At 40.9% G+C, this 25,000-nt stretch overlaps 1 protein-coding gene across 2 annotated transcripts in view; it reads right to left on the reverse strand.

Annotated features, from left to right (window-relative positions):
* Nucleotides 1-9,759: 9,759 nt before the first annotated feature.
* Nucleotides 9,760-25,000, reverse strand: part of Rap1a (RAP1A, member of RAS oncogene family) — a 76,563-nt gene continuing 61,322 nt past the window's right edge. For both annotated transcript variants that reach the window (XM_051165849.1, XM_051165850.1), the window contains exons 3-8: nucleotides 24,294-24,362; nucleotides 21,858-21,914; nucleotides 20,432-20,572; nucleotides 17,951-18,094; nucleotides 12,811-12,926; nucleotides 9,760-10,444 (exon numbers count right to left, since the gene is read on the reverse strand). In XM_051165849.1, coding sequence (XP_051021806.1) covers nucleotides 12,840-12,926; nucleotides 17,951-18,094; nucleotides 20,432-20,572; nucleotides 21,858-21,914; nucleotides 24,294-24,362 — 498 coding nt within the window. In that variant the 3' untranslated portion in view covers nucleotides 9,760-10,444; nucleotides 12,811-12,839. The remainder of the gene's footprint in view (nucleotides 10,445-12,810; nucleotides 12,927-17,950; nucleotides 18,095-20,431; nucleotides 20,573-21,857; nucleotides 21,915-24,293; nucleotides 24,363-25,000) is intronic.

Here is a 25,000-nt window from a genome sequence, read left to right on the forward strand (position 1 = left end):
GGGTGGGGTGGGGGGTGGGAGGGGCATGGGGCAGTGAGGAGCTAACAGCAGCAGTGGGGAGGGTCACCTGCAAGTTCCCATGAGTTAAATGGTCTTTTTTTTTCCCTAAGTGGGAAAAGGGTTTTTTACTTTTTGATCTGTCATGGTTTTGCAAGGCAATGAGCCCATCTCTTTCAGACCTAGAATGACCTGGAATTATCTTCCCGATAAAACAATGAAATCAAAGGGTCACGGCATCCAAGCTGCCCAGATCAGGCTGCTGGCAAAGGAAAGCAGCTCTCAGCTCAGATCCCTGGGCACCAGGCCTATCTATCTACCTTGGCCTGGAGTTTGTCAGCTGGGCTCACTCCTTTTGGCAAAGCAGGTCCTTTTCCATCCTGTCTCCCCTGAATTTCTGCCTCTGGTGAAGGAAGATGATTGTGGCTGCCTTTGGTGGCTGCTTGCAATGTGTGTGGAGAAGGAGCATGTGAGAAAGTCACACCATGGTTCCGGAAAAGCAGTACACTCAACAAATTATTCAAGAGGCCATGGACTATGACTGTATAGGAAGCCAAGTCACCTCATCGCCATTCGTGCAACTCACTTGTTTTGTGGACCAGCCATAGTTCACACCGTTTAAATCAACCAACATGACAGATTCCTCTCCTGTCTGGGCATTGTAATGGAAGGTGAGGACTCAGCGATGGAGGAGAGGCAGCTGCTGACCTCCAAGGCTACCAAGGAACAGGAAGAAAAGGAGTCAAACCATCACTTGGCCAGAAGAGTCAAGGGACCAAAACAAAACAATTAAGAAGTAATTTTGGCTTCCCAGATAATCCACAGGTGCTGGGCACCTTTGCTTTTGTTTTTATTTCCTTTTTTCTACGACTAGGAAACGGCCACTCATTTTACCTGAATAGGCTCAGAGAAGTTAAACTCCTTCAAGGTCACACAGTTACAAAGCTGGGATCGAAACAGAAATAGGTTGTAATCGACTTCCAATCTTGTGTTCACGCTACCTGGCCAACTGTCCTTATGTGCTCCCTAGCCAGATCAAGAATAACACTTGGTCCTCTGAGATTATTCATGACTCTTCATGATGGATGAGCCGCATGCTTATTATCCATCAGAGGAAGTTTGCCTGGGCCTCAAAGCTGTAGATATAATGTCCCAACTACTATGTCATGCTTGGCTGATGAAAGATTATAGTGACTCAGCCTCATATCACTTTTACTTCTCTATCCACATCCTGGGCTCCTGCTGAGACAGCAGTGAGGAGCACTTTGCTGAAGTGGCGCGGGCTAGGAATGCCTCTGGCCTTAGTGGTGCAGAGTGCAGGGCAACGCGTGCAGGGAGGAGATAGTGGAAGTAGGCAGAGAGAAACTGACAGCTTAATTCTGCCTCTTGGGCTCATTTTATGGTTAATTAGGACATGCAAATGAACTGGAAGCTCATTTACTCTCCTGCCTGGCATGGAGGCCAGCCCCACACCTGGCCTAATTTCTTGGCAGGCCTCTGGTTGGCCTAGGCATCATCTCAGGGCTCCACCTGCCTCTCTGTGGCCCTGTCTGTGGTCAGTCTGTAGGTGTTTTCCAACCACGGCACCCAGTGGAAGATCCCCTCCCTGATGGACATGGTTGGTAGAGCCTGCCAGATCTCTTTGTTTGCTCCTTCCAGGCTTGCAGACCTGGAACCTCTCTTTCTTTTTTCCTCTAATCTCTTCTGAGGTCTACCCTTGGGGTGATCTCTAACCCAAACTAATCTTGAGGAACAGCCTTTTGGCTCAGCTCTGCCTAGAATCCTCACTTTTCCCCCCTGAAAGGCTCCACTGGCAGGGGTCCTGTCATTCTCAAGTCACCCCAACATTCTCTGCAGGATAAAATCAAGAATACAGCCTGTGTGGGGAGCCTGTGGCCTGGCTGCAGCCTCCCTGGAGAGTGACCATTCACCTCAGGTGATCTCTCCAACCAGGGCAGTTCGTGTTTCTGCCAGCATCAGGTATTTCTAAGAATTCCTGATCTCAAGTCAAACAGATAGGAATCGAGACCCAGGCCCGTCACGGTGAGCCTGGGCACGCGACCTGACCTGTTGGAGGCTCAGCTGCTCTTGTATGAAGCAGGGATGATGCAGACACAGAGCACAATGCACCAGGGGTGGAGAATGCTGTTCCCAACACACAGGATCCATAGAAACGGCACCAGCCATTCATCTCCTGCCTAACTATGGACCCCAACAGATAATGCTGAAAATAAACAGTGCTTTCTCTGAACCCTGGTGTTGTGCTAACAGAGGGTTTTTTTTTTGTTTTTTGTTTTTGTTTTTTTTGTTTTTTGTTTTGTTGTTTTGTTTTTTAAATCACAGGACTGTGGCAATGACTAGAGAGGTACAAATGTGCTTTTTGTCCACTGTACAGATAAACGCTGCTGTCCTAGGCTGTTTTGTCAAATGGTACACTCATACTTTTTGTCAAGTGGGGAAGGCTAGCACCCTGCCTGGGCCAGGCTAGGAAGATGCTTGAGGGTCACACCGCGTAAGCACCTGCCCTAAAGCCAGGCGGTGGTGGCACACGCCTTTAATCCCAGCACTCAGAAGGCAGAGGCAGGTGAATCTCTGGGAATTGGAGGCCAGCCTGGTCTACAAAGCAAGACCAGGACAGTCAAGGCTACACAGAGAGACCCTGTCTCAAAAAACAAACAACAACAACAAAGAACCTGCTCTAGGGACACATCCAATGTCTTATGTACCCAGGTCTTGCTCCCTGACGACGTGGGGCCTCAGCTGCAGGCCAGGGATGGAGTGGAATGAGCCAGATTTTGCTAACCAGCTGTTTCACCTGGGTGGCCTGGGCTTCCTTCCTGGCCACGCCACTCCTCTCCTCAAACCAATCTGGGGGCTATTCCTAAGATTCACACCCCCACAAAGCCTGAATTTGACAAGACCTACTCCCTGACTTTCTTGTGACCCTTCCCTTCCACCATCTCCTGCAAGCCCTATGCACACCCACGCAGCCATATCCAAGGAGTCATCTTTGTCCCTGCAAACAAAGTCCTCATTCTTACATCTCAGCTCCCCACCGGGGCCCTCTTTCCCTCACCACCCCCCAGTGTTCCCTGAAAGCACCTCTGTGCTGGTCAGAGGCCACAAATCAGTGTGCTTTCAGCTGGGGGCAAATCTCATGAAAATTACTAGATTTTTTCTTTCCTCTGCATCTCCTCAAGAGTCCTGACTGGACTCTACCCTGTCCAGAGACAGCAGGAACCCATGTTCTGCACCTCTGCTCATTGTTAACTCTCCCTGACACTATGTCTCCGCTCTGCTGGCCAGGTACTGGCTACCCATTTGGAAGCTGCATAAAGATGCTCATTCAAAAAGGGAAGATGTCCTCATCTGAGGGAAGTCCTTTTATACCAGTACCTGTGTTATGTAGGAGCTGTGATTCCATCCTGTCTTCCCAAGTGTCAGAGGCCTGACCTTGCTCAAGCTGACCCCCAACTGGCTTGCTGGGCTTTGATTCTGGAATTTCTCACCTACTTTACCCACCAAGGAGATGAGTCACGTCTCCATGCTTGGGTCGGCCTGTGCTGTTCCAAGTCCAGCTCGTGCTCAAAACTGCCTTTTACTTTTCCCAGCCTGAGAGCCACCCCGCAGCCCTCCCGTAGGCCTCATCGGTGCCTTGGCCTACACTCCAGTACTTACTTGGCTTGGCGAGTCACTTCTGCACATGTTTTCCTTCTCAGTCAGACCTGCGAGCACCTCCAAGCTGGTGACAACTCAGCATTTCTGACTAAGCACAGGGCTACTGCCTGTGTGATTCCCCACCTCCCAGGCTTTCTTAGCTGACCCCTCTCATGCTCTCTTTTTCACAGCGTCACAGTCCATTCCCCAGGAAAGAGGAAAGCCATGAGCAGTTATTGTCAGAGTGGGAAACCAGTAGACAGGCTCTCTCTTCAAGCTGTAGATAAGTCCCCTGTCCTTGGTCCACTGCTTGGCTTCTCCAGCCTATTCTATCTTAGCTGTGGCCGGCTGTGGAATCTAACCTGCCCCTCTCACCTCCCGCCTGTTGTCATGCTGTCATTGGGCTGCTCAGGCCTTTCAGTTGATCACAGCTACTTTTCAATCAATAGCCAAGAAGAAGTAACCTTTGCCCCAGTCCCCGAAGTGTCTCCCTTTCTTGCCTGGCCTCCAGCCTTCCTGACGGGAATCACTTTCATGGATGTCCTTTCTATTAACATCTGGTCCCAGACCTTCCTACCCCAGGATGTTTTCCTAAATTGCTATGCTCTAATGGGAACACCAAGTCGGCTAGATCCTCCTCCCCTTATTGTGACTATTATAGGAGGGGTGGGGTGGGCAGGGCAGCAGGGAAGGAAACTGAGAGTTGGGTGGTGAGCGCCTTCTCTACCTCCAGTCCCACTTCTGGCCACACTCCAGGCATTGTCTCCCCACCAGGCCTTGCTTTCCTGAAAGGTAGAAGGTCCACAGACACTTGTGTGGAAGTTATGGGAGAGGGTGGACACGAGAACATACATAGATGGTGTGTGTGTCTGTGTGTATGGCTGGGTGGGTGGGGACGGGGGATTGACCCCCTTGGTCTTGCTTTTACTCCACCCACACTCTCTGCCACTGAACCACCCCCTCCCTAACACTGCATCAAGCACTTAGAAAAAAACAAAACAAACAACAACAAAACCAAAACAAAGCAAAAGTCATTCCAAATGAGGCAAGCACAGCCATTGAACCCCTGTGTAGCAGCTCCCTGGCCAATCTCAGACCATGTTCAATCCACAGCCACCACTGACCTAAGGACCTTGCTCATCATCACAGAGCCAAACCGAGTGAAGCAATTGTTCAGACCCTCTATGGAGGTTCTAAGCATCTGTTCAGATGAATAAACTTAGAGCCCAGAAAATGGTTAGTTTTACATCAGTGTTTCCAGGGGTCCAAAGAACTCCAAAGCTTCTGGGGTTGGCTTTAGGACCCTGACGTAAAGGGATCACATAGTGCCTTCAAGCTTCTCTATTAGCTCTACACAACCCACAAGGGACAGGCAGGCTCCACCTCCTCTGCTCTAAGACCTCCTCTGCAAACTGGGAAGGCAGAATGCTTAGCATTCCCACATCCTAGACAGCCCATCCAGCTGGAGAGGAAGATCTCAGTGATGCTCAGGCAAGCTGGACCAGGAGCTACATTAGTAACCGTGGCCTGTGGATTTCTCACCCACAAGGGCGGGCCAGACAACGGACATCAATGAGGAAGCTGCTCCTACTGGATAGGACTAAAAATTATGATACAGCACAACCCTGGAGAGCCAGAGGTACTGTTGTCCCATCTGTGGTGATAGGACAGGCAGGGGAGCTTAAGGGAACGAGAGTGAGCTAGTAGTTACCAAATGTCTGGGGTGTCAGGCCCTGCGCTAAACCTGAGGGAACAAACCATCTCAGGTAACAGAAATAAGAGCAAGAGCTTTTTCTCCTGAATCTAACATCTATGAGAGCCAAAGTGTCAGGAGCTGGTGGTTCACGAAGAATGTTATTTATATGTACGGGTGTTTTGTCTGCCTATGAATATATATATTCACCATGTGTGCAGTACCCTTGGAACTAGAGTTAGGTGCTTGTGGGTTCTGGGGCCTCTTCAAGAGCAACAAGAGCTCTTAAATACTGCGCCATCTCTCCAGGCCTCAACAGTGTTCCTGATGATATGTTGTCTTTTGTCAAAATCCTTCCCATGAATACCACAGACTGAGGCTCATTTCTCTATTCAATTCTTCCCCCTGTTCATTGTCCTCCAGCCATGCTGGCCTCTTCATTAGTCTTCCAACACAGCCAGCACATGCTCTGGTAAAGCATTTGCCCTCACCCTTTGCCCAGGGTGGAGACCTTTCTCCAAGGCAGTTGCACGGGCTCACATTTTCAGTGCTTCCTCACATAGCCAACACAGGGACACAGAAGTCTCCCACCTACTCATTCCTGTTGCCCTTTGTACCATATAATTTTTTTTTTTTACAGCATTCGTCATAATACACAAGAGATTTCAGCCACTTTACCAACCTAAGTGTGTGCGAAGTGCACCATGCGCACATGTGCAAGGGCATGTATCCTTGCATATGCGTGTCAAGGCCAGGTCAATGCTGAGTGCCTCCATCGCTCTCCACTGTATGTGTTAAGACAGGGTCTCTCATTGAGCCTGGAGCTGTTCGGCTAGACATGATAGCCAGTGAGCTCCTGGGATCGTTGTCTTCACTTCCCAGTGTTGGGATTACAGGTATCACTAGGTCCTGCCTTTTACATGGGTGCATGAGTGGTAGGGATCTGAACTCAAGTCCTCAATGTTTGCAAAGGGGCCACTTGGGGTACCCACTTACTCGTCTCCCCAGCACAGTCTTTTCCCATTTTTAAAAGAAGTCTACAAGGGAGGGAATTTGGGTATGCTTGATTCACTGTTATATCCTGTGTATTCAGAGATTACAAATATAGCTAACTTTTGATAGGCCCATTAAAGATCACGAGCTTTTCTGCTTTGTAGGCCCTCCAACTCTAGTGTAAGAATTTGAACATGGGTAAGATTAAGAAACTCACATAAAGCAACAGTTTAAAGTAAGAGCCACACAACTGTTTAAAATGGGAAGGTTTATTAAAGTTTTTCCTTTATGGGAATAGCCAGTCTCCTGAATAAGCAATTAGCAGCTGGGCCCAGAACTCTAGTTGTCTATTTCTTAACAAGCCCATAGCACTTGCAACTCCCAAGTCTCCTTCGAAGGTTGTTAATGTCTGGAAAACAGAATCCATGTTGTCTTCTCAACAAAGAACTGGGCATCCAGTTCAAAGCCTCTAGCTCTCCTTACAAGAACATTTAAATGTGATAGAGTTAAGAGAACTGCACAGTCAATGGATCGAAGATGAAACTGCAGGAAGGGAGACCCAAGATCAACCTAATAGCTGCACTGTCTTTGCAGGAATATCTGTGCTCTTATTCTGAGCAACACTAATGCTAATAGCTGGGTAGTCAGGCGTTCTCAATGCTCACATTCATTTGCTTCCCACAAGACAGGCTCTTTCCAGATTCTGGATGAGCAAGCAAACCAACATGTTCTTTTGATGCTTGGTGTGGATTCAGTGGGGCTATTTTACTATATATTTAGCACCTTAAATAAGCAAAAGACCCAAGTAAAAGTATGTTTTGAAAATTATTTTCCTCTTCCAGTTATGAGACAATTTCTTCACAAGCTGACTTTTTTTTTTTTTTTTTTTTTTAACATCCTTTGAGTGTTGGTGAGGAAGAAAAACACAGTACTCATTGATTCTTTTTCTGTCCCTTGGTCCCTAAGCCAAAACTCAGGACATACGGCTGGCAAATATTTGACCTGTGAGAGCATGCAGGGAGCTATTTTAAACTGGCCAGACTCAAGAAAGGCTGGACGTTACTGCTACTCATACATGGAGAAAAAGGACTCCAAGCCACCGTTCTGGTGAAGTGGCTAACACCGTAACAGTGTTTCCTCTGAGCATTCATGTTACAAGTACATTGCAACTTCAGAAAGGGGACCACCTTACCAAGAAGTAAAATGTGGCCTCTAATGATGGCAGATGGAGGTGCCAGACCAAGATGAGTTTAGAGCTGGGGAGAAGTGCCAGCAGCCATTGTTTCTCCAAACACTGAGAGAAATGCTCAAATATCTACAGCTCATTAAGATAACTGTATTCATACCTCCCACAAATTTTGCTTATCGTTTCTGCCTGAGTAAGTTGTAAGTGCCATGTCTCTTTGTACAGGAAGGCCTGTCCAGAACACTTCTGGTACAGTGCTGGTAGAAGCATCATGTGATACAGGCGCTCCCCCTGGTGGTGGAAGATGATACACTAGTATTTACTGTTAATTCTAAAACTAGATTGGAGGCATCAAGTCATTAAAATTGCTTGTGGTCTAGTTGGAAGAAGAAAAAAAATCCTACCAGTTGTAGCATTAAGCTTCCTTGAAATTAATTTGTTACTCACACAACTAAAGCTATTATACCCTAAACAGCCACAAACACTACTATGGGATTTGTTCATGGATAAACATCGTAAGACTCAAATTGATAGAGACTCTTGAATTTTTGGCTGTAAATATATATCTTGTCTTCAACCACCCTTTGCAAGACCAAGGAGTTCACAAAAAGACACTATAAAAGGACAACCCTCTAGCTTAACAGAACACCTTTCCAACTTGCTCAGCAAGTACAGCAGTACAGCTTTCCCTTCGATAATGCTGCATTCTTTTGACTCTGCTGGTCTTCCCTTGAGCATTTTTCTTGAGTTTTACTTTTAATCCAAGTGGAGAGTGCAAGATGTGACAAAGAAATATGATAAAAATCAGTTCCCGCTACTGGTAACACTTTGATTTAATGTAGCGGATAGCTACACAACCCATGTGACACAGTGTTTAAACATTTTATTGGTTTGTGAGAGATCTGTCTGTCAATGATTTTAAGTCCAAAGAAACATGAGAAGTAATTCAAAACCTAATGACTTCAAATGTCCTTAAAATATGGTACCTACATATTCTTGTAGTCCCAGCTACTTAAGGTGCTGGGCCAGGAGGATCATGTGAACCCAGAAGTTTGAAGCAAGACCTCATTTAAAAAACAATTAACAACAACAACAACAACAACAAAAAATGAAACTAAAAACCCAGCTTCTCTCACTGGGAAAAACTGACCCTATCCTTCCACTTGCGTTTTAGCTTTTTAAAGTTTTGCCCCTTAGTCACAGACATGCAGAACTGGATCAAGAAAAGGGAAATGTTAAGTAGCTAAGTTTATTAGAATATCAAAATACAATTTCCAATTTTTCAAACAGTATTTTTGACATTTTTTCAAGTTGGTCAGATCTTACATTTGAAAGCTGACTTAGTAACTGAAGGGCTACGCACATGTCTGGCAATGTCGGCAAGGCATGAACACCTCTTCACACCCAGCTGCAATGAGACCGTATCTAGATCCCTGAGCAAAGACTTACTTTCTAGGACTGGTCTCCTTGGTTTCAGGGACAAGGCACAGGGTTTCCTAAGCTTGGCATCTGCTCTCTTCTCCAGTACGCACCTGGCTAACAAGCCATTTTGCTTTCTCTTTCTTCATAGAGAACACCCAGCAGTACCTCCCTAGGTCCATGGCCTACATAATCCTTACCTCTGTAAAATGTAACTGGGAAGGAAAGAAAAGCACCTCTGTACAGCCAGCTAAACTGTGACGTAGCCATTTTCATATCACTCCTGCTACACTACTCATACAGTGAAGTTATGCATCCCTTTTTATGCTCTCACTTGCAACCGCTTCCCTCAAGTCCTCGCATCTATTAGAAAGCAGGTTTGAAGTTTTCCACGTAACACTTCCTTGGTGGACTCACACCAACACATTAACCTCCCTGGGTGAGATCAATAGCTGTGCAGGATTCGCAACAGTCAAAGTCAAACCCCTATACAGCAATAAACTTATCTTTTAATATATAAAAATAATACAGAGTGGGATATTTTATTCAGTAAGATACAATCTTTAAGGTCAAGAGAGAATATATAAAACTATTCTATGTTTTCTGGTGTGTTTTACTGTATAGTAAGAATAAATATATCTAGAGCAGGAAGTGTGAGATCTGTTCCTAGAGAAATCACTGATTAGTGTAGTTTAGAGCCAAGTGTTCTGCAGAATCCAGGCAGAAAGGAGCTACTGCTGCATTTTAAACAATGTGGTTGTTATAAAATAAAGGACTTAAGTCTATAAACAATAACAAAAAGACACAAACCAAATGAAAATGTACTAAAATTTAATCATCCATAAAAGCTGTAATTTAATCTGACAGTAAAACACAAGAAGCAATATTAGAGTTGGTTTAGTATATTATATATTTTAGCTTTGAAAGCCATAGAAATCAGTTATCCCAGTTTTTTCTCTATAAAAGACCCATTTTTCCAAAGCATTATGCACAAACAATTTTAATAGAATATAATGACAGATGATTTTTCATAATTTTTAAATATAAAATGAAGTCAATGACTCAGAAAAGTTATCTGCTGCAATGAGTTTGAGGGAAGATTTCATAATCTTTATCATTACAGATATAAAGTGTGATGGTTCAACTTTTTAGTGCTTGATAGGGAGGAGTCATGATAAAAAGGTCAATATGAAATCATTTGATTATAGTAGTAACATCTAACATTTGAAATGCATCCATGCTCTTCTGTATAATTGTATTAAGAGTCAAGTATCTTATTTCACATCTGTTATAACTGCTATTGCAAAGGAGAAATACTATGCCTTATTTCCAGGAGATATACACAGAGCAACTTTTTCTCCAGGGAACTTGTGCAAACCAATATAAGATCTAAATTCTTCACATAATATATAAAACAGGAGAAGCCTCTTCAGATTTAGTTTTTGAAGTCTGGAATGCTGGCACTTTCCAATTAGGCAACAGTTCTTCATTTCTGTAATCTGGAACATTGAACAGACACAGGCAAATATAGATAGAGTTCTCTCAATGTTGAAAGGTGGCAGTCAACAAACAGGTATCTAGTAACACACAAATGATAACTGCTATTGGCCATTAGTAAGGAACTAAAGTTCACCACGCTACTTCAGTACAAGAGCTATCTTATTTACTTCCCATTAAACATGCTCAAAAATTGGGCAGGCAGGGTGGGACAAGGATCAGGAGTTCACGCCAAACCTTGACTACAGTCTGGAGTACACAAGACTGTCTCCAACGTTCAAATCAAATATAAAAGACCGAGTTCACAAACAGTTATTATTAATCATTTTTGTTTGTCCCTGGTTTTGTTATACTTAGTATTTCACATCTCATTTAATACCCTACCTATAAAGAGGCAGACAATAGCATTTTACTACCTTATTTTTCATTACCTTATTCAACATTTGTGTGGTCATGTGCCACCACACTAAGCTTCAGCAGTTCAATGCAAAGCACTCTGAATGCTAAGGCCTCTATTATTGGGCATTATTACACACCTACAAGGATCCCAGGAGACTATACTTTAAATTGAATTATGTACAAGTCTAAAGATTGATGCAACTAATATAAATAGCTTATTTCTAGACCTAGGCAAGATATCTTTTCTCTAAGGTAAATTTCGTGTATGAACAAATTTTAAAATCACGATAGGCCAAGTGGTGTATTTTCTTTTAATCTAAACTGAAACTAAAAACAAAACATTTTCTGAGAATGCAAAGTTAAAACTCAGGTTGCCAAGGTAACAGCGTCAATAAGGCAGACAACTCTAAAAGAGTATAACAATATATTATCAATTTGAAACTTCATTTTTCTATCTTTGTGCCAAACATATCCACAAAGATCAGTAATCTTAACAAAAACCACTTTCAGGAAACTAATAATTTAAAGTGCTTTAATCAATCTGTTTCAGTAAAAAGCCACTTAGCTCTTCCGTGACACCAACCATTTAGGCACTATAGCTCATCTTCCAAGTTTGAGCACCTGAGACGGTCTCTACCCTTTCCCTCCTTTCTATTTTTCCTTTAAAAAGTTTGCAGTTGCTCAACTGTTTTCTCTACTTGAGATACTTACTCATCACCATCTCCAAGGAGTACAAATTAGCTCATCAGGAGATCGGAAAGCAGTAATCTACTAAATAGGCCCCAAAGGTCCACAGTAGTTAGCATCAACAACTCTCAAGTGAGGAGAGTTTATGTTTCTCTTCTAACTCCATCAAATTTAGTCATATCCACATAATTAGCTCAAACTACACCATACATCTGCTCCATGAAAGCATTCTGGTTGGGTTTAGTAGCTGACAAAGAAGAAACATCAGGGGATTTAAATATGTAATTAAAGGAAAACAAGTAACCAGCTCACAAAGCCTGGCTTTTTACTGACTGGCAGTGCAAGTACTGCCATGAATATCTTAATGAAAGCTGAAATGCTACCTGAAGTCAACTACTACTTGATGCAACTGGCAAAGCCAGCCACTCTTAAGAAGAACTGACAAGTACAACTACAATGACATGACACTACACAACAGACAGAATGGCACAGGGTTAAAAAGCCTGAAAATACCAATCTTAGGGAGGATGTGGAACTCATGAATTGCTGGCGCATGTACCCTGGGTACAGTCACTTAAAGAATCCATATGTATAGTATATGAGCTGGTCATTATGTTTCTAGACACATGCATGTGCATAAGTCATGCACACAACTGCAAGCTATCCAAATATTTTGCTTGTTTTAGTTTTAAGGCATAGACCTGATTGGTCTGACTTTGCTATGTAAGAGAGACTGGCTTTGAACTTTTAATTTTCCTGCCTCATTCTGTCTAGGACAATAGGTATGGGCTGCCAGGCTAGGCTCAGTATTATCCATACTAATTCCTCAAAAGTACCTCAACAGAAAACCACCTATTACTCATATAATAAAAATAAACAACTGATACACATAACATGGATACTTCTAAAACACACAGCTCTGGGTAAAAGATGGCAGAGATACCTTGTATGTTTCTGCTTATGCTAAGTTCAAAGAGTAGCAAACAGAAATGTTAACGCTAGCTAAGTGCTCTACCCAGACTCTAGTACTATTTCTCAAATGTCTACTCTTTGGCAGGTGTTGGCAACATGGTGGTGAGCAAATCAAACATGGTCTTCAGAGCCTTAGACTATTCTGGAGAGGAGGCAAATTACTCAACAAATACAAGTATCTCTACAAGTGTATGGCACATAAAAGCTATAAAAGGTCAGGCATACAGAGAATAAGTAAAGAGTGAAATGGTTAAAGCTGGGGTGGGCGTGGGGGGATGAGGAAGGCATTTGTTTTGCTTAAGCATCTTACCTGGCTCAGAGCTGCTGCTGACTTCAATTCTAGAGCAGCAGACATGATTTCTTTTTAGGCTTCTTCTTTTCCACTGGTGTTTTTCTATTTATCTGTCTGACCAGATCATAAAATATCTAGGTAAAAACAACAATAAAAAGTATTGACTGTTTGTTCCACAAAATGATCGAGCATACTAAGTATTATTCTGCCATTAGATCTGAACTTTGCTGTTTTTTTCTGAGGTCAAATTTCTTAGCTCCTCAAGCTAACTCTAAAAATAAAGCAGGACTTACCAACTCATGATAAAAGACACATACCTGCTCTTAGACAGTCAGGAGTCATTTAAAAAAGAAATCAGGCAGTGAGCACTTGAAAGTGTAATTAAATTATAGCACCAAATGACAGCAACAGCACCCAAGGCCTTCCTTCCCTCCAACCCTCCTAGATCCACCAAGTAACAGCACCCAAGGCCTTCCTCCCTCCAACCCTCCTAGACCATCAAGTAACAGCACTTTGCCACTTTTCTCCCTTTCTCCAAACACACTGACTTTTGAACGTGTGATACTAGCATGGGCCCTAAAGGGCTAAGAATCCTCTATATAAGCTAAATACAATGCTGATCACAGTCTAGATATTTAACATCAATACATTTCGTTGTATTATCTTGAGTGCAAGTTCCTCTTGGGCAGAAGAATCTATCAGGATCCATTTTGTTTCTCGATACTGCATTTTGTTTCTTGATACTGTAGCATCTATCTGTCTGTTATTATTTGCTTATTTGTTTGAGATGTGGCCCAATTTCAAGCTCAGGCCACTTCAAACTCACTAGTAGTCAAGGCTGGCCTTGAAATCTGATTCTCTCACCTCCATCTCCCAAGTTCTGGGGCTACAGATGCATAGTACCTCATGAACTGCTTTTAGCCTTTTAAATTTGGGAACAGTTCTTTGGTCTTTGTCTTTTAGGGTTTTATTATTTCTAAAAATAAAATCTAAAAAATGTATAGAATTTTCCTCAATTTGCATTTGATGACCATGATGTATATTTTAGGCTGGGACAAGAAAAAGCATGTCTCTCCTCAGGTAGCACACAGTCAGGTTCATGATGCTCACCCATTATCAACTTTTTTTAAAGGTAGGGTCTCACTATGCCAAGTTTCAGTATTCACTCGGAAGACCAGGCTGGCTCTGAACTCAAGAGGTTCATTTGCTTCTACCTCCTTAGTGCTGGGATTAAAAGTGTGCATCTACATGGTCAAAGCAAACACCACCACCACCACACAGGAAAAGCCCACTAATTCTTGGTTTGAAGTGACAAATAGAGTTAAAATCATACAGATTCATCTTTGGAAGAATAAAAAAATTTCAAATGCAAAAATACAATACCTCTCATTTCATGAAAGCAGGCAATTTTTACTCCATTGTGCTTATATGTGTAGTCTTACCATATTAAGCATGCCAATGTGTTAGCACATAGACCGCATCAGCTGAATCTGGTTTTTTGGCTTGGGATGAAAGTGAAGGCCCTTAGCATCCTCATCTGATTAACTGTTCTGAAGTACTGGCTTTAACGAATACAACAGGGATGGACTGGTAACGTCTCAACATATGCCATACAAACTGTGTTGAAGGCAGATTTCCTGATTTTACTTTTATTTTGCAGTGTTGGGAACTGACTTAGACCTTGCTCGTGTAGGCAAACACTCTACAGCTGAGTTGTGTCTTTAGCTGAATGACTTAATAGTCATGGTTTTGTTAGACAAGGTCATTCAATTTTTTTTTTAGTGATTCTATTTTTATTTTCCATGTATATATCTCTGTGTGTGTTTGTGGAGTCCAAAGTGTTAGATCACCCGCAGTCAGACTTAGAGGAGGCTGTGGGCCATGGGTGCTGGACCTGGCTTGTAATAAAGCCCTATGAGCTCTTAACCTCAGAGCCATGTCTAGTCCAAGAATGTCTTTGATCCAAGGATACACATACTAAAACATAGAGGAGATGTGTGCGTGCGTGTGTGCGTGTGTGTGTGTGTGTGTGTGTGTGTATGTGTGAATTCTACAACTATGTGGCAAAATGTTAAAACTAGTGCATCTAAATGAAGAATAAATAGATTATTTCTCTTGTTCTCAGATTATTTAAAGTAAAATTCAGAAGCAAGAGATTTAACATCATTGACTTACTTTATTTCTTTTGTTGTTGTACGCAGTAGTAGGGAATTAGAGGCAGGACCTGTGCAAGCTAGGCATGTCCTCCACCACTGAGCTGTATTCTAGCCTGTGTATTTTTTTTTAAAAGATGACAAACAAACTACATTTCTTTAAGATGAAAATCAACTGTTTCTTTTTAAAATGGCTCAAATATTACAATACCAAATTGCTGAAAAGAAGCGATTCATTACAAAGCTATAAATATATTATTTTCTTTTTTGTTCCACCTATCCAATTCCCTTCTAAAAACATCCCACTCATTCTCTATAGGCCTATTTCTAAGAGAAGGCCAAAAACTATAACATTTATAAGCAAAATGTAGCTGTTTTCACAACACTGAAGACTTCGAGAACTTAAGTTTATGAGTCATGAAAAAGCTTTCACTGGCGTACAAGGCTTAACATGCAAGCTATAATACAAAGTGACAAACGTAAAACCAGAACAGTAAACTAACGAAACACGTATGTGCTTCCTATTTCCGTTTCCTCATACCAGCCACTTCCACCTTCTGGCACACATTACAGAGACAGGTAACTGACTGATTGTAGTATTATTCTAAATTATTTCTTTGGAAAACATTGCCTACCTCACAGCAGCAGGTGGTTCAATGAAGAGGGCAAGTTCGAACTATAATATTTGGTTAGAAATGCTGAAAGTCCCCAGCCTAGGTTCTTCCTCATCTCTCTGAACTATAGAAAAATCTAGAGGGAACACAGAATAGAGTTTCTCAACCCCTCTCCCATTCCTAATTGGGATGTCTTTATTCCAATCACTACTCCAACCTCAGCAAAGAACAAGAAATCTGGGGCTAAGAGTGAGGTAATTCCAGTGCACTGATTGCTACTTGTAGAGCATTAGAGGGCTCGGCCACGCACTGTGCCCTTGTCTCAAGTTTCAAGTCAAGAGCTGAATCCTGTGACGTTGCTGCTCCTTTATCTTCATGCATCCAGGCTCCATACAAGCATTTATGCAGCAGCTTAAGCTGTCTGAGCAGATATGAACTATCCAAGGAACTCTGCAGCCGCACTATAGGCTGTAAAAAGCGAAGCCTTAAAAAAAAATCTCATTTCTAGCATGAAGCCTATGTGGTTTTTCAAAGTAGAGATGATTATGAAGACTGTGACATTTTACATTGTGTTTTAAGCCCCTATGTGAAACTTAACAAGACTGCTGTGAATAAGTCAACTAGACTGCATTAGAAACTGCAAACAGGGAGGTTAAATAGCCCATGTAGGTTCCCACAATCACGTAATGATCAAAGATGAAGAACACTTACTTCCTCCCTACTAAACTCTGGATCCTATGGGGAGAGGTCTTGTGTGATGGACTCTGGTCCAACTCAGCCCCGCACACTTGATGAACTGGAAGGTTGATAGCAGTGAGGGTGGCACAAGAGTTTAAAGGCCAACCATCTTACATAAGGTAACACTGCACCACAACTCTACTCAGGGCATTCACCAACTGTAATGTAGTATTCATTACAATATTTTTTGTTCATTTTCCTTAGGGTTCAGGCTGGCCTAGAACTCGTCTTTCCTGCTTTGGCCTCCAAAGTGCTGGGATTGTAAGTGTATGCCACCACATCTGGCTCCTTTTCTTGCTCACTCTTTCTTTCAAAAATACTAAACATTAAAATTTTATTATAGTCACATTAAAAAAAAAAACCTCTAGAAAATTCTGATTCTACAGATGAACGGGATGGCTTAATGACTATCAATATCTTCTCGTTTACCTGGTAGTGCATAGCAAATAACTATTACGGCAGCCCTCAGCAGGACTTGCTCCCCAGTTAGATGTAAACTTAAGGGCAGAAATAGTTCTGCCTGGATGACTGTGACCTGGCTGCAGAATGACGTGCCAGGCATAAAACAGGTACTCAATATGTTTGCCAGATAAATGGAATTAACAGATTTTTGTATTTTTTTATAAGTGGTTTCACCTAAAAAAGCAAGCTTTTGCATTCTTGACTATGTGTAAGAAACAGAATCTGTAGTAAGCAGATTCTTCCCTTACCAGGTGTTTAAAGTAATAGTCTACAAGCACAGACATGAAAAGTGACTTACAGAACCAGAGGCCAGAGAGGAGCAGTAAGTGGAAGCCCAGCCCTGATGACCAAGTCCATGCTTATTCTCACCTGTGTCCAGGTACCTGAGATGCTACAATGGCAAGTGCATAAGCCAGAGAAGGCGACAAGAGGCTTACTCTGACTTTATGACACCATTTATTTTCTTTTTCAAAGGCTTTTGGTAAAGTTTCAAAAGCAAAAGGAATCTCATGGGTTTACCTGATTGGTGGTAGCAATTTGGGAAATGCACTAATTTTTTAGGGGCTCAATCAACTACAGCTCTTCAAAAAGAGGCACATAGCCTATTTGCAAAGCCTTCTGGCCTACAGTTAAGATCCTAAGATAGTGGAGTGCTTAATGTAGCCATGTGCATCTGGAACATCAGCCTGAAAGGACCGCGGGGTTTGAATTACATGTCTATTCACACAGAGACCCACACTTTGAGGCATGCATCAAAAGTGAGGCAAAAATCAAAAAACAAATTTTATGATGGCATTTTTGTAACAAAAGCTCATTATAATAACAATTTAAAAGCTTTGTGCTCCCCTCGTGGACTTGATCACCTATTTACACTCATCTGGATAGGTAGCTGTTACAACACAAAGGTGTCGTGTGACAAGTTTCACATTCTAGTTTTGGCATATCTCTTAAAAAGCTTAGCAGGACTTTATAGACAGCCTTTGGCAATAAAGTAAAATTAGGTGTTTGCATTAAAACTATCAGAAAGTGATGTCATGGAAGCCAAGAAACATGGTACCTAAAAATTACTATTTTGTACAAGGTAATAAAATTGATATTGCTATATTTTTTCTAAAAAAAATCTGGCTATGAATTTAAGGCAAAAGAAAATAAAAAGGCACTTATTTATACTACCTAACAGTTGCAGGTTACCTCATTAACGTTGATCTTTGACTTTGCAGAGGATTCTAAAAAGGCACAGTTACACCACTGTCTTGCTAAATTCTGGCCTTGTTCTTTGCCAACTACCCGCTCATCTTCCAAGTCACATTTATTGCCAACCAAAATCATTGGAACCTGCAGGAAGGAAAAAATAGCAAATGAATTACATGCTCATTACTTACCCTCTCTTGACAAATAGGCAGTTACTTGCTGCTAACCGAAACACACCAGTTTACAACTGTATGCATCACTACGTGCTTAGGAAGGGCAGAGAATTCCTACTAGGTTTGCATACCAAAATATTTTAAAGAATATGGTCCCATTTTCCTTAATTTTAATTTTGTGTATGAGTGCTGTGCACCATGTTCATGTGTGGTTCCCGGGCAGACCAAGAGAGCTACATATGGCTGTGAGCTGCCGTGTGGGTACTGAGGGTGGAACCCTGGTCCTCTAGGAGAGCAGCAAGTGCTTTAACTTCTAAGCTGTCTCTCCATCCCCTAATGATTCTAAGATTCTTATGTGGATTACTACAAATTGTTGCAGATATTTGATCCCATTGTGAACTATAAAAGCCTTTTCTTGTTTGGTGTGGCTCAGCCCTAGCACACATCTTTTATCCAGGAGCTTGATGTACTCAGGATTTAATAAAGTTAACCCTAGGTCAAGAGGCAGAGCAAGACACCAGCTGACAGGCATTAAGTAGAAAGGAGGGACTTTGAGAGAAAAGTATTTAAGACAGCGTGGAGAAGGAGAAGGAGCTTTTTGGCTTTTAGTTTTTGGCTTATTCCTCCTGGGCTGTCATCTGAGTTAACAAGCTTTTGGCTTTTTCCTTAGGAACATGCGCTGAGGAGGAAGGCCAGCTGGGTGCTTTCTCTGCCTCTCTGAGCTAGCAAGTTTTCATATCAGCATCTGGCTCCTGAGTAAAATTGAATGGTATTGGTAAATTTGAATGATTTGGGATCTTTTTTTTTTAAAACAACAACAAATAGCTCAATTTTAATTATAAAACTGAAGGAAAAGGAATTCCCCTGCCATAGAGGAAACAGTATATTCACTGGTCCTAAGTAGTTTAAATGTAGTTTAAATCTCACAGGTCTAATAAATAGCAAAAATAGTGACAAGACATTATTAGCAGTTTCTACTTTTATACTTAGCATTAGACTTAAAGGCTATTTAGGTAAGATATTAAGATGAATTAAGAATAAAAATAGGAGTTGCAGAGATAGCTCAGTGGTCAAGAGCACTTGTTCTTCCAGAGGACTTGAGTTCAGTTCACAAGATTCATGGTCAGATAGCGCACATCACCTGTAACTACAGCTCCAAGGAATCAAACATCTTCTAGCCTCCGCGAACACCCCTCAGCATAGGGAACACACACACACATACACACACACTTTTACTCCATACCACAGATGCTTGACTATCTTGAAACACAACATCCTACACTTCCGGTAAAACACGCAGCTAACAAAGTGTGTAAGGTTGCTCAGCTAAAAGTCCCGAGAACAAAGCCAGGAGGTTGTAAGGCACTGGCACTACAGAGAGAAACGGTGTCACAGAGATGGTGACCCTTCCACCCCAAACAGGGCACAGTAAGCAGTCTAGGCACCGTCGTCTTTTTCCCTTTACTGATGGAATAAAGGGGATTAACATTACCAGAACTCACTGATATGTAAGTAACTTTATGGAAACAGTACTCTTTGGATAAATTAGTCATAAAAAGGAAGAAGATTATTTATTAAAGGCAGTTATGGTGTCATATGGCACAAATTCCTCCTACCTACAATGTTATCCGGGTTAAGGTCATGGGTAGATGAATATGCTCCCATTAGAGAAAATATGCAAAACCAGAAAGGTACAACTGAAAATTTCTATCTTAATTTAGATAATTGAAAGGAATTTTCCTATTGCCTTAAATTGATGTAAACATGTAAAAATGTATTTTGGGCCTTTTTATACCAAAGATAAGAAAAAGGCATAAGCTACCAACAAAGGTGTTGCATACCTATAGTCCTAGTACTTAGAAGATGGAGACAGAAAGGTTAAATGCCAAGCTAGCCTGGGCTATAAGAGCAAGAGACTGTGTTAAAACACCAAAGCGACCCAAAGAACACGTATGACAGAATTTGAGAAACAGGAATATTAATCTTTATGGCTTGTTAGACACCACTGCTCATGTTTAAAGCGCAATGGGAGTACTTCAACTTCCTTCTTCTGTGAAGCATTTGACTCCTCATCTCTATTGTACTTTTTATCCACATGGCAAAACGTTCACTTTGCCATAAACAGTCTCATTTTCTAAACATCTCAGCACATAATTTATAAGCTATTTTTGAAAGCCGAATTTCACTTTCAAGGACTCCTTTTGATATATGCTAGCTGCCTTCCAAACTTTCTACTGATGACAAAGCAGATACTTTTATTTGGCTATGGAGAGACCGCACAGTGTGTTATATAGAGAAAAATACTTACATCTTCTGTGTCTTTAACCCGTAAAATCTGTTCTCTCAAGTCCTGTAAGTCATTAAACGTAGACTGCGCTGTGATTGAATAAACTAGTGCAAACCCTTGGCCATTCTTCATATATAAATCCCTCATTGCTGTAAATTGCTCCTGTAACACAAAAAAAATAAAATAAAACTATAAATATAAAAGCAGTTTTTGAATGTATGCTGGGATAATTTTAAACAGAATTATCTCAAATAAGTACCTACGTTTCAAATTACATATTATCATAAGACTTTCTACTAGTTTCTAGAGACTGAGGTAAATGTGTTTGCTGACACAGTTCCTTTAATATATAAGCTTTAATGTGTTTTGTTTGGAAGATTTAGCCAGGCGTGGTAATGCATGCCTTTAATCACAGGACTGGGGATGCAGAGACAGGCAGATCACTGTGAGTTCAAGGCCTGCCAAGAATTTATCAGAAATTCTAGCATTAGCATACCTTCTATGTTCTGTTGAGGTTAGGTCTCTGTTACCTATTAATCAACAGCACAAATACATACTGTACCACTACAGGCAGTTATGGCTCTTACTGAGAACCCCACACTCCTTCCTAAGGACATTCTACAAGAAGGACCTCATCTATGTAACAGCTGGTTCAGCAAGAGGTGTATGCTGCTGGTCCACACAGAGGCAAAAGCCTCTCATGGAGTGCACATGGAGATAAGACAAAAACGAAGTATGAGGAAAAGAAAGACAGAATTTCTCTTTTTCTTTTTCTTTTTTTTTTTTTTGAGGGTGGGTAGGGTGTGGAATAGAAGTTTACATTTTAAATGGGTAGGCACTTACAGGTAGCTGGAGAGCAAGGAGGAAGATGAGGTTAATGTATGCACTTATAAGGTGCCCCAGGCAGAGAGCAACAAATACACAGGCCCCAGGAGATCCCAGAGTTTGTGAGAAGCTGCAGGAATCAATCATCTAGATAGCCGAGGAGCGTGAGACTAGGGAGAGCATACCTACCTTAAGTACGGTTCTGAACTCAAGCACCTTTTTAGAAAAAGTACTTACAGCACATACCTTACTTCAATATAAAAAGATTGCTTCCCCCACCCGAAAACCTTCAGATTTTCAAGGGGAACTCAATACACAACTTAATTATGATATGCGGGCATCAAGCACATCACAAAACTGTTTTACAAAGAATAATCCCAGCAGGCGGATCACTGTGAGTTCGAGGCCAGCCTGGTCTACAAAGTGAGTCCAGGACAGCCAAGGCTACACAGAGAGACCCTGTCTCAAAAAACCATAAAAAAAAAAAAAAAAGAAAAAAAGAATATTTATGCTTACATTTAGAGAATTTTTAAAAATCTGAATAATTACTTTACACAGAGAATTGATAACAAAACCTGCTTACAGAATAAAACCTATTAAAATAAAAGAAAGAACTCCTTACTGTTCCTGCAGTATCCAGGATTTCCAGCATACATTGTTGGCAATCTACTTCGACTTGCTGTCAGGGAGCAAAGAAGGAAACACAAAAAAGCAACATAAACATGTTTTCCTTTTATCTCTTCAAAGTACTTATTAACAACTATCAAGTGTTTTTTTTTTGTTGTTGTTTGTTTGTTTGTTTTTACTTAGTATTGCAATAAAGAACAGGGCTTTTCAAGCACACTAGCAATATTCCAAAAGCCAGGATGGTTAGAGCTAAGTGTAGATATTTTGACTGCTGTAATGATGCTCATTTGTTCTTATTGAATGGCAAAAGAACAGGCTTTGTAATATAAGAAAAATGGTATATACAATTTTAACAAAAAACAATTTCTAACAGAAAAATATGAATATATATACATGAATATATATATTCTTCGTGGAAATCAAAGAATTAAAGAACCCAAGCTTGGCATGACAGTTCTTAGCATACAATCTCAGCACTGGGGAGGCTGAGGTGGTAAGAATTCTTATAGGCCCTATGAGTAATAGAGAGACACTATCTCCAACAAAAGATGAGGTCAGGCTTCACTGAACCACCTTAAATGGGTCAAATGGTGTGCAAGAAGATTTTGAGTAATACAAACTTTACCAACTTACTACATATATGTTGTTGACATTTTGCTTTAATATTCACAAAATCTGCAACATAAGGAGAACTCAGAAGTGTTAAAATAAATAGCAATGAGCTATTTATTCCTTAAGAACATACACGTTCTTTAAGTCTTTAAGGGGCTCGTCAGAAAACAAACTGTATAGAAGGTGAAATATAAACACAACAGTTCCATTTCCCCAGTCTTCTAATAGACTGGCCAAAAGAAAACATTAGTTACCCACTCTGGAAAATTTTAAAGAAGAGATTAAGAAAATTAGTCCTTCATCATGCTAGGGACAGCTCTTGCTTTTTAGGTGAAGACTTAAATAGCAATTTATTTGGGAGAATTTTCAGTAAGGCAACACTGTCTCCTAAAAACAAACACATTGCCCTACAGTCTCTTGTGACCTTTGCCTCTCGGCTAGAGTAATGAGGAGGAGCTCCTCTGGTGGGGCCGCGAAGTCATCACCCACCCAGTATCGGCAAACAGTTAACAGGCAAAATTAGTGCCAGACCCTTCAGGGAATGAGGAACCAGGCCTGTGGCTTCATAGGTATCTAGAGCTCAATTGGGTTAATTTGTAAAAAAAAAAATGATCATTCTCTCAGTACTTTCTAAAAAGCTTAATTCAACTTAAGTTATAGTGCTATCAAAGACAGATTCTAAAAACAGGTACCCAACAAAGCAATCCTTGCCTCTCTAGTGAGATGTAGGTTTAATCTTTGCGAGGAGAGGTAACCCTATTTCTTTTATGGTATTTTGCTATCCTACCCTCACTTAAATACTTGGAAAATAAAATCATGTAAGATTTTTATAGCTCTACATATTCTTGTAATAATAGAACATATTTTTGTCTTGTTTTTTGTTTTGTTTTTTTTTTTAAAGACAGGGTTTCTCTGTGTAATCTTGGCTGTCCTGGACTCACCTTGTAGAACAGGCTGGCCTGGAACTCACAGAGATCCACCTGCTTCTGTCTTCCTGAGTGTTGGGATTAGAAGCGTGCACCACACCACCAAGCTGGCTTTAGAATGTCAAGACCAACTTTTGCTTCTTTTTAAAGATACATTTTATTTTATTTTATTTTCCCCCCAGCCCTTTTTTTCTTTTTAAAGATAGTGTCTTTGTGGACCTTGCAGAGATCTCCATGTCTCTGTTTCCAATGTGTGTACCACCATGCCTCACCCAACTTCACTTGTTGAAGAGAAATTTTGGGTTCACCACAAAATTAGGGGAAAATAGAGATTTCCCACATTATCTCTGCCTACACTGATCACAGCTTCCTTCTCTCTTATCAATATCCTGCAGCAGAGTGGAAACTTGTCACAATCAATGAAGCCACAATGATTGTTATCAGCAAAAATCCACAGTTTGTGCTACAGTCCCGTGCGATAATGTATGTTCCACAGACTCTGAGAAACATGACAGGTACTCCCACTACTTTTACACATTTCAAAAATTAATTTTGGTAGTCTAAAGTTAAATAACTTCAAATTTACTATAAATCAAACAAACCCAAAACTTTATGAATACCTTCAATCATAAAAGTAGTCTTATGCTTTGTTAACAGCAGTAGTTAAAATTATACCTCTTATTCATTTGTAATATTTTTGTACTTAAACTTCCCATGTGGACTGCATTCTTAAGCAGTATTCAGTGAGGAATGTCTTACCCAAGGGGAACGTCTAAAACCAGATACAGCATATTTCTATCATTTCTCAAAACTATTTTAAAAAGCAATTCCACAGGCTGAGTTTGAAAGCTGTAAGGACTACTCTTAAGTTCACACGCTATTTTGCATTTTACCTTTCTGTAGGAATCTTCTATCGTTGGGTCGTATTTTTCAACAAAAATTCCCTGAACAAACTGAACTGTCTGAGATGAGAAAACAAACAAACCAGAGTTAAAGACGTAAAAGAAAAATTAAATGTTCTTAAATCTACTAAACCTTAAAGACTGTAAAGAATAAATGAAATTGTGTTGAAATGCTGGATGAATACAAATGTACAATGTCAGTATTATATCCAGTAAGAATGCATACATAACTAAGAAGACATTTATTACAGAAAGAGACGGTTATGTTAAAAACGTATCAATACTGCTACTACACTGTTAAACCATGATTACATTACACCTTAAAGTCCAGGGATGCAGACAGCAAGGTTCTAGTTCATTAAACAATAAACCATCCACACATAACTTCTTGTCTCAATGGGGAGAAACAGGAGTTCTAAATGTTCATAGCTTTAAACTGAATGAAGAACAGGGAATTTCATGTTACTATTATCTGTTTGCGTCAACTCTAGAGTGTAATCCTATTAAGTTTATCTTATGCCCCAGAAATACTTCCGATTTGCCAGCTGAACATAACAATACATCATCTTTCTGATTCTTAAGTTTTACTCTTTCCAGTGGAAACCACACTACCTAATTGAATATTTTATATAAACAGTATATACAATTCTAACAGAAAAATTCTAACAGAAAAACATGCAGATTATATATAAATATAA

Source organism: Acomys russatus, chromosome 23, assembly GCF_903995435.1.
Source record: "Acomys russatus chromosome 23, mAcoRus1.1, whole genome shotgun sequence".
NCBI lineage: Eukaryota > Metazoa > Chordata > Mammalia > Rodentia > Muridae > Acomys > Acomys russatus.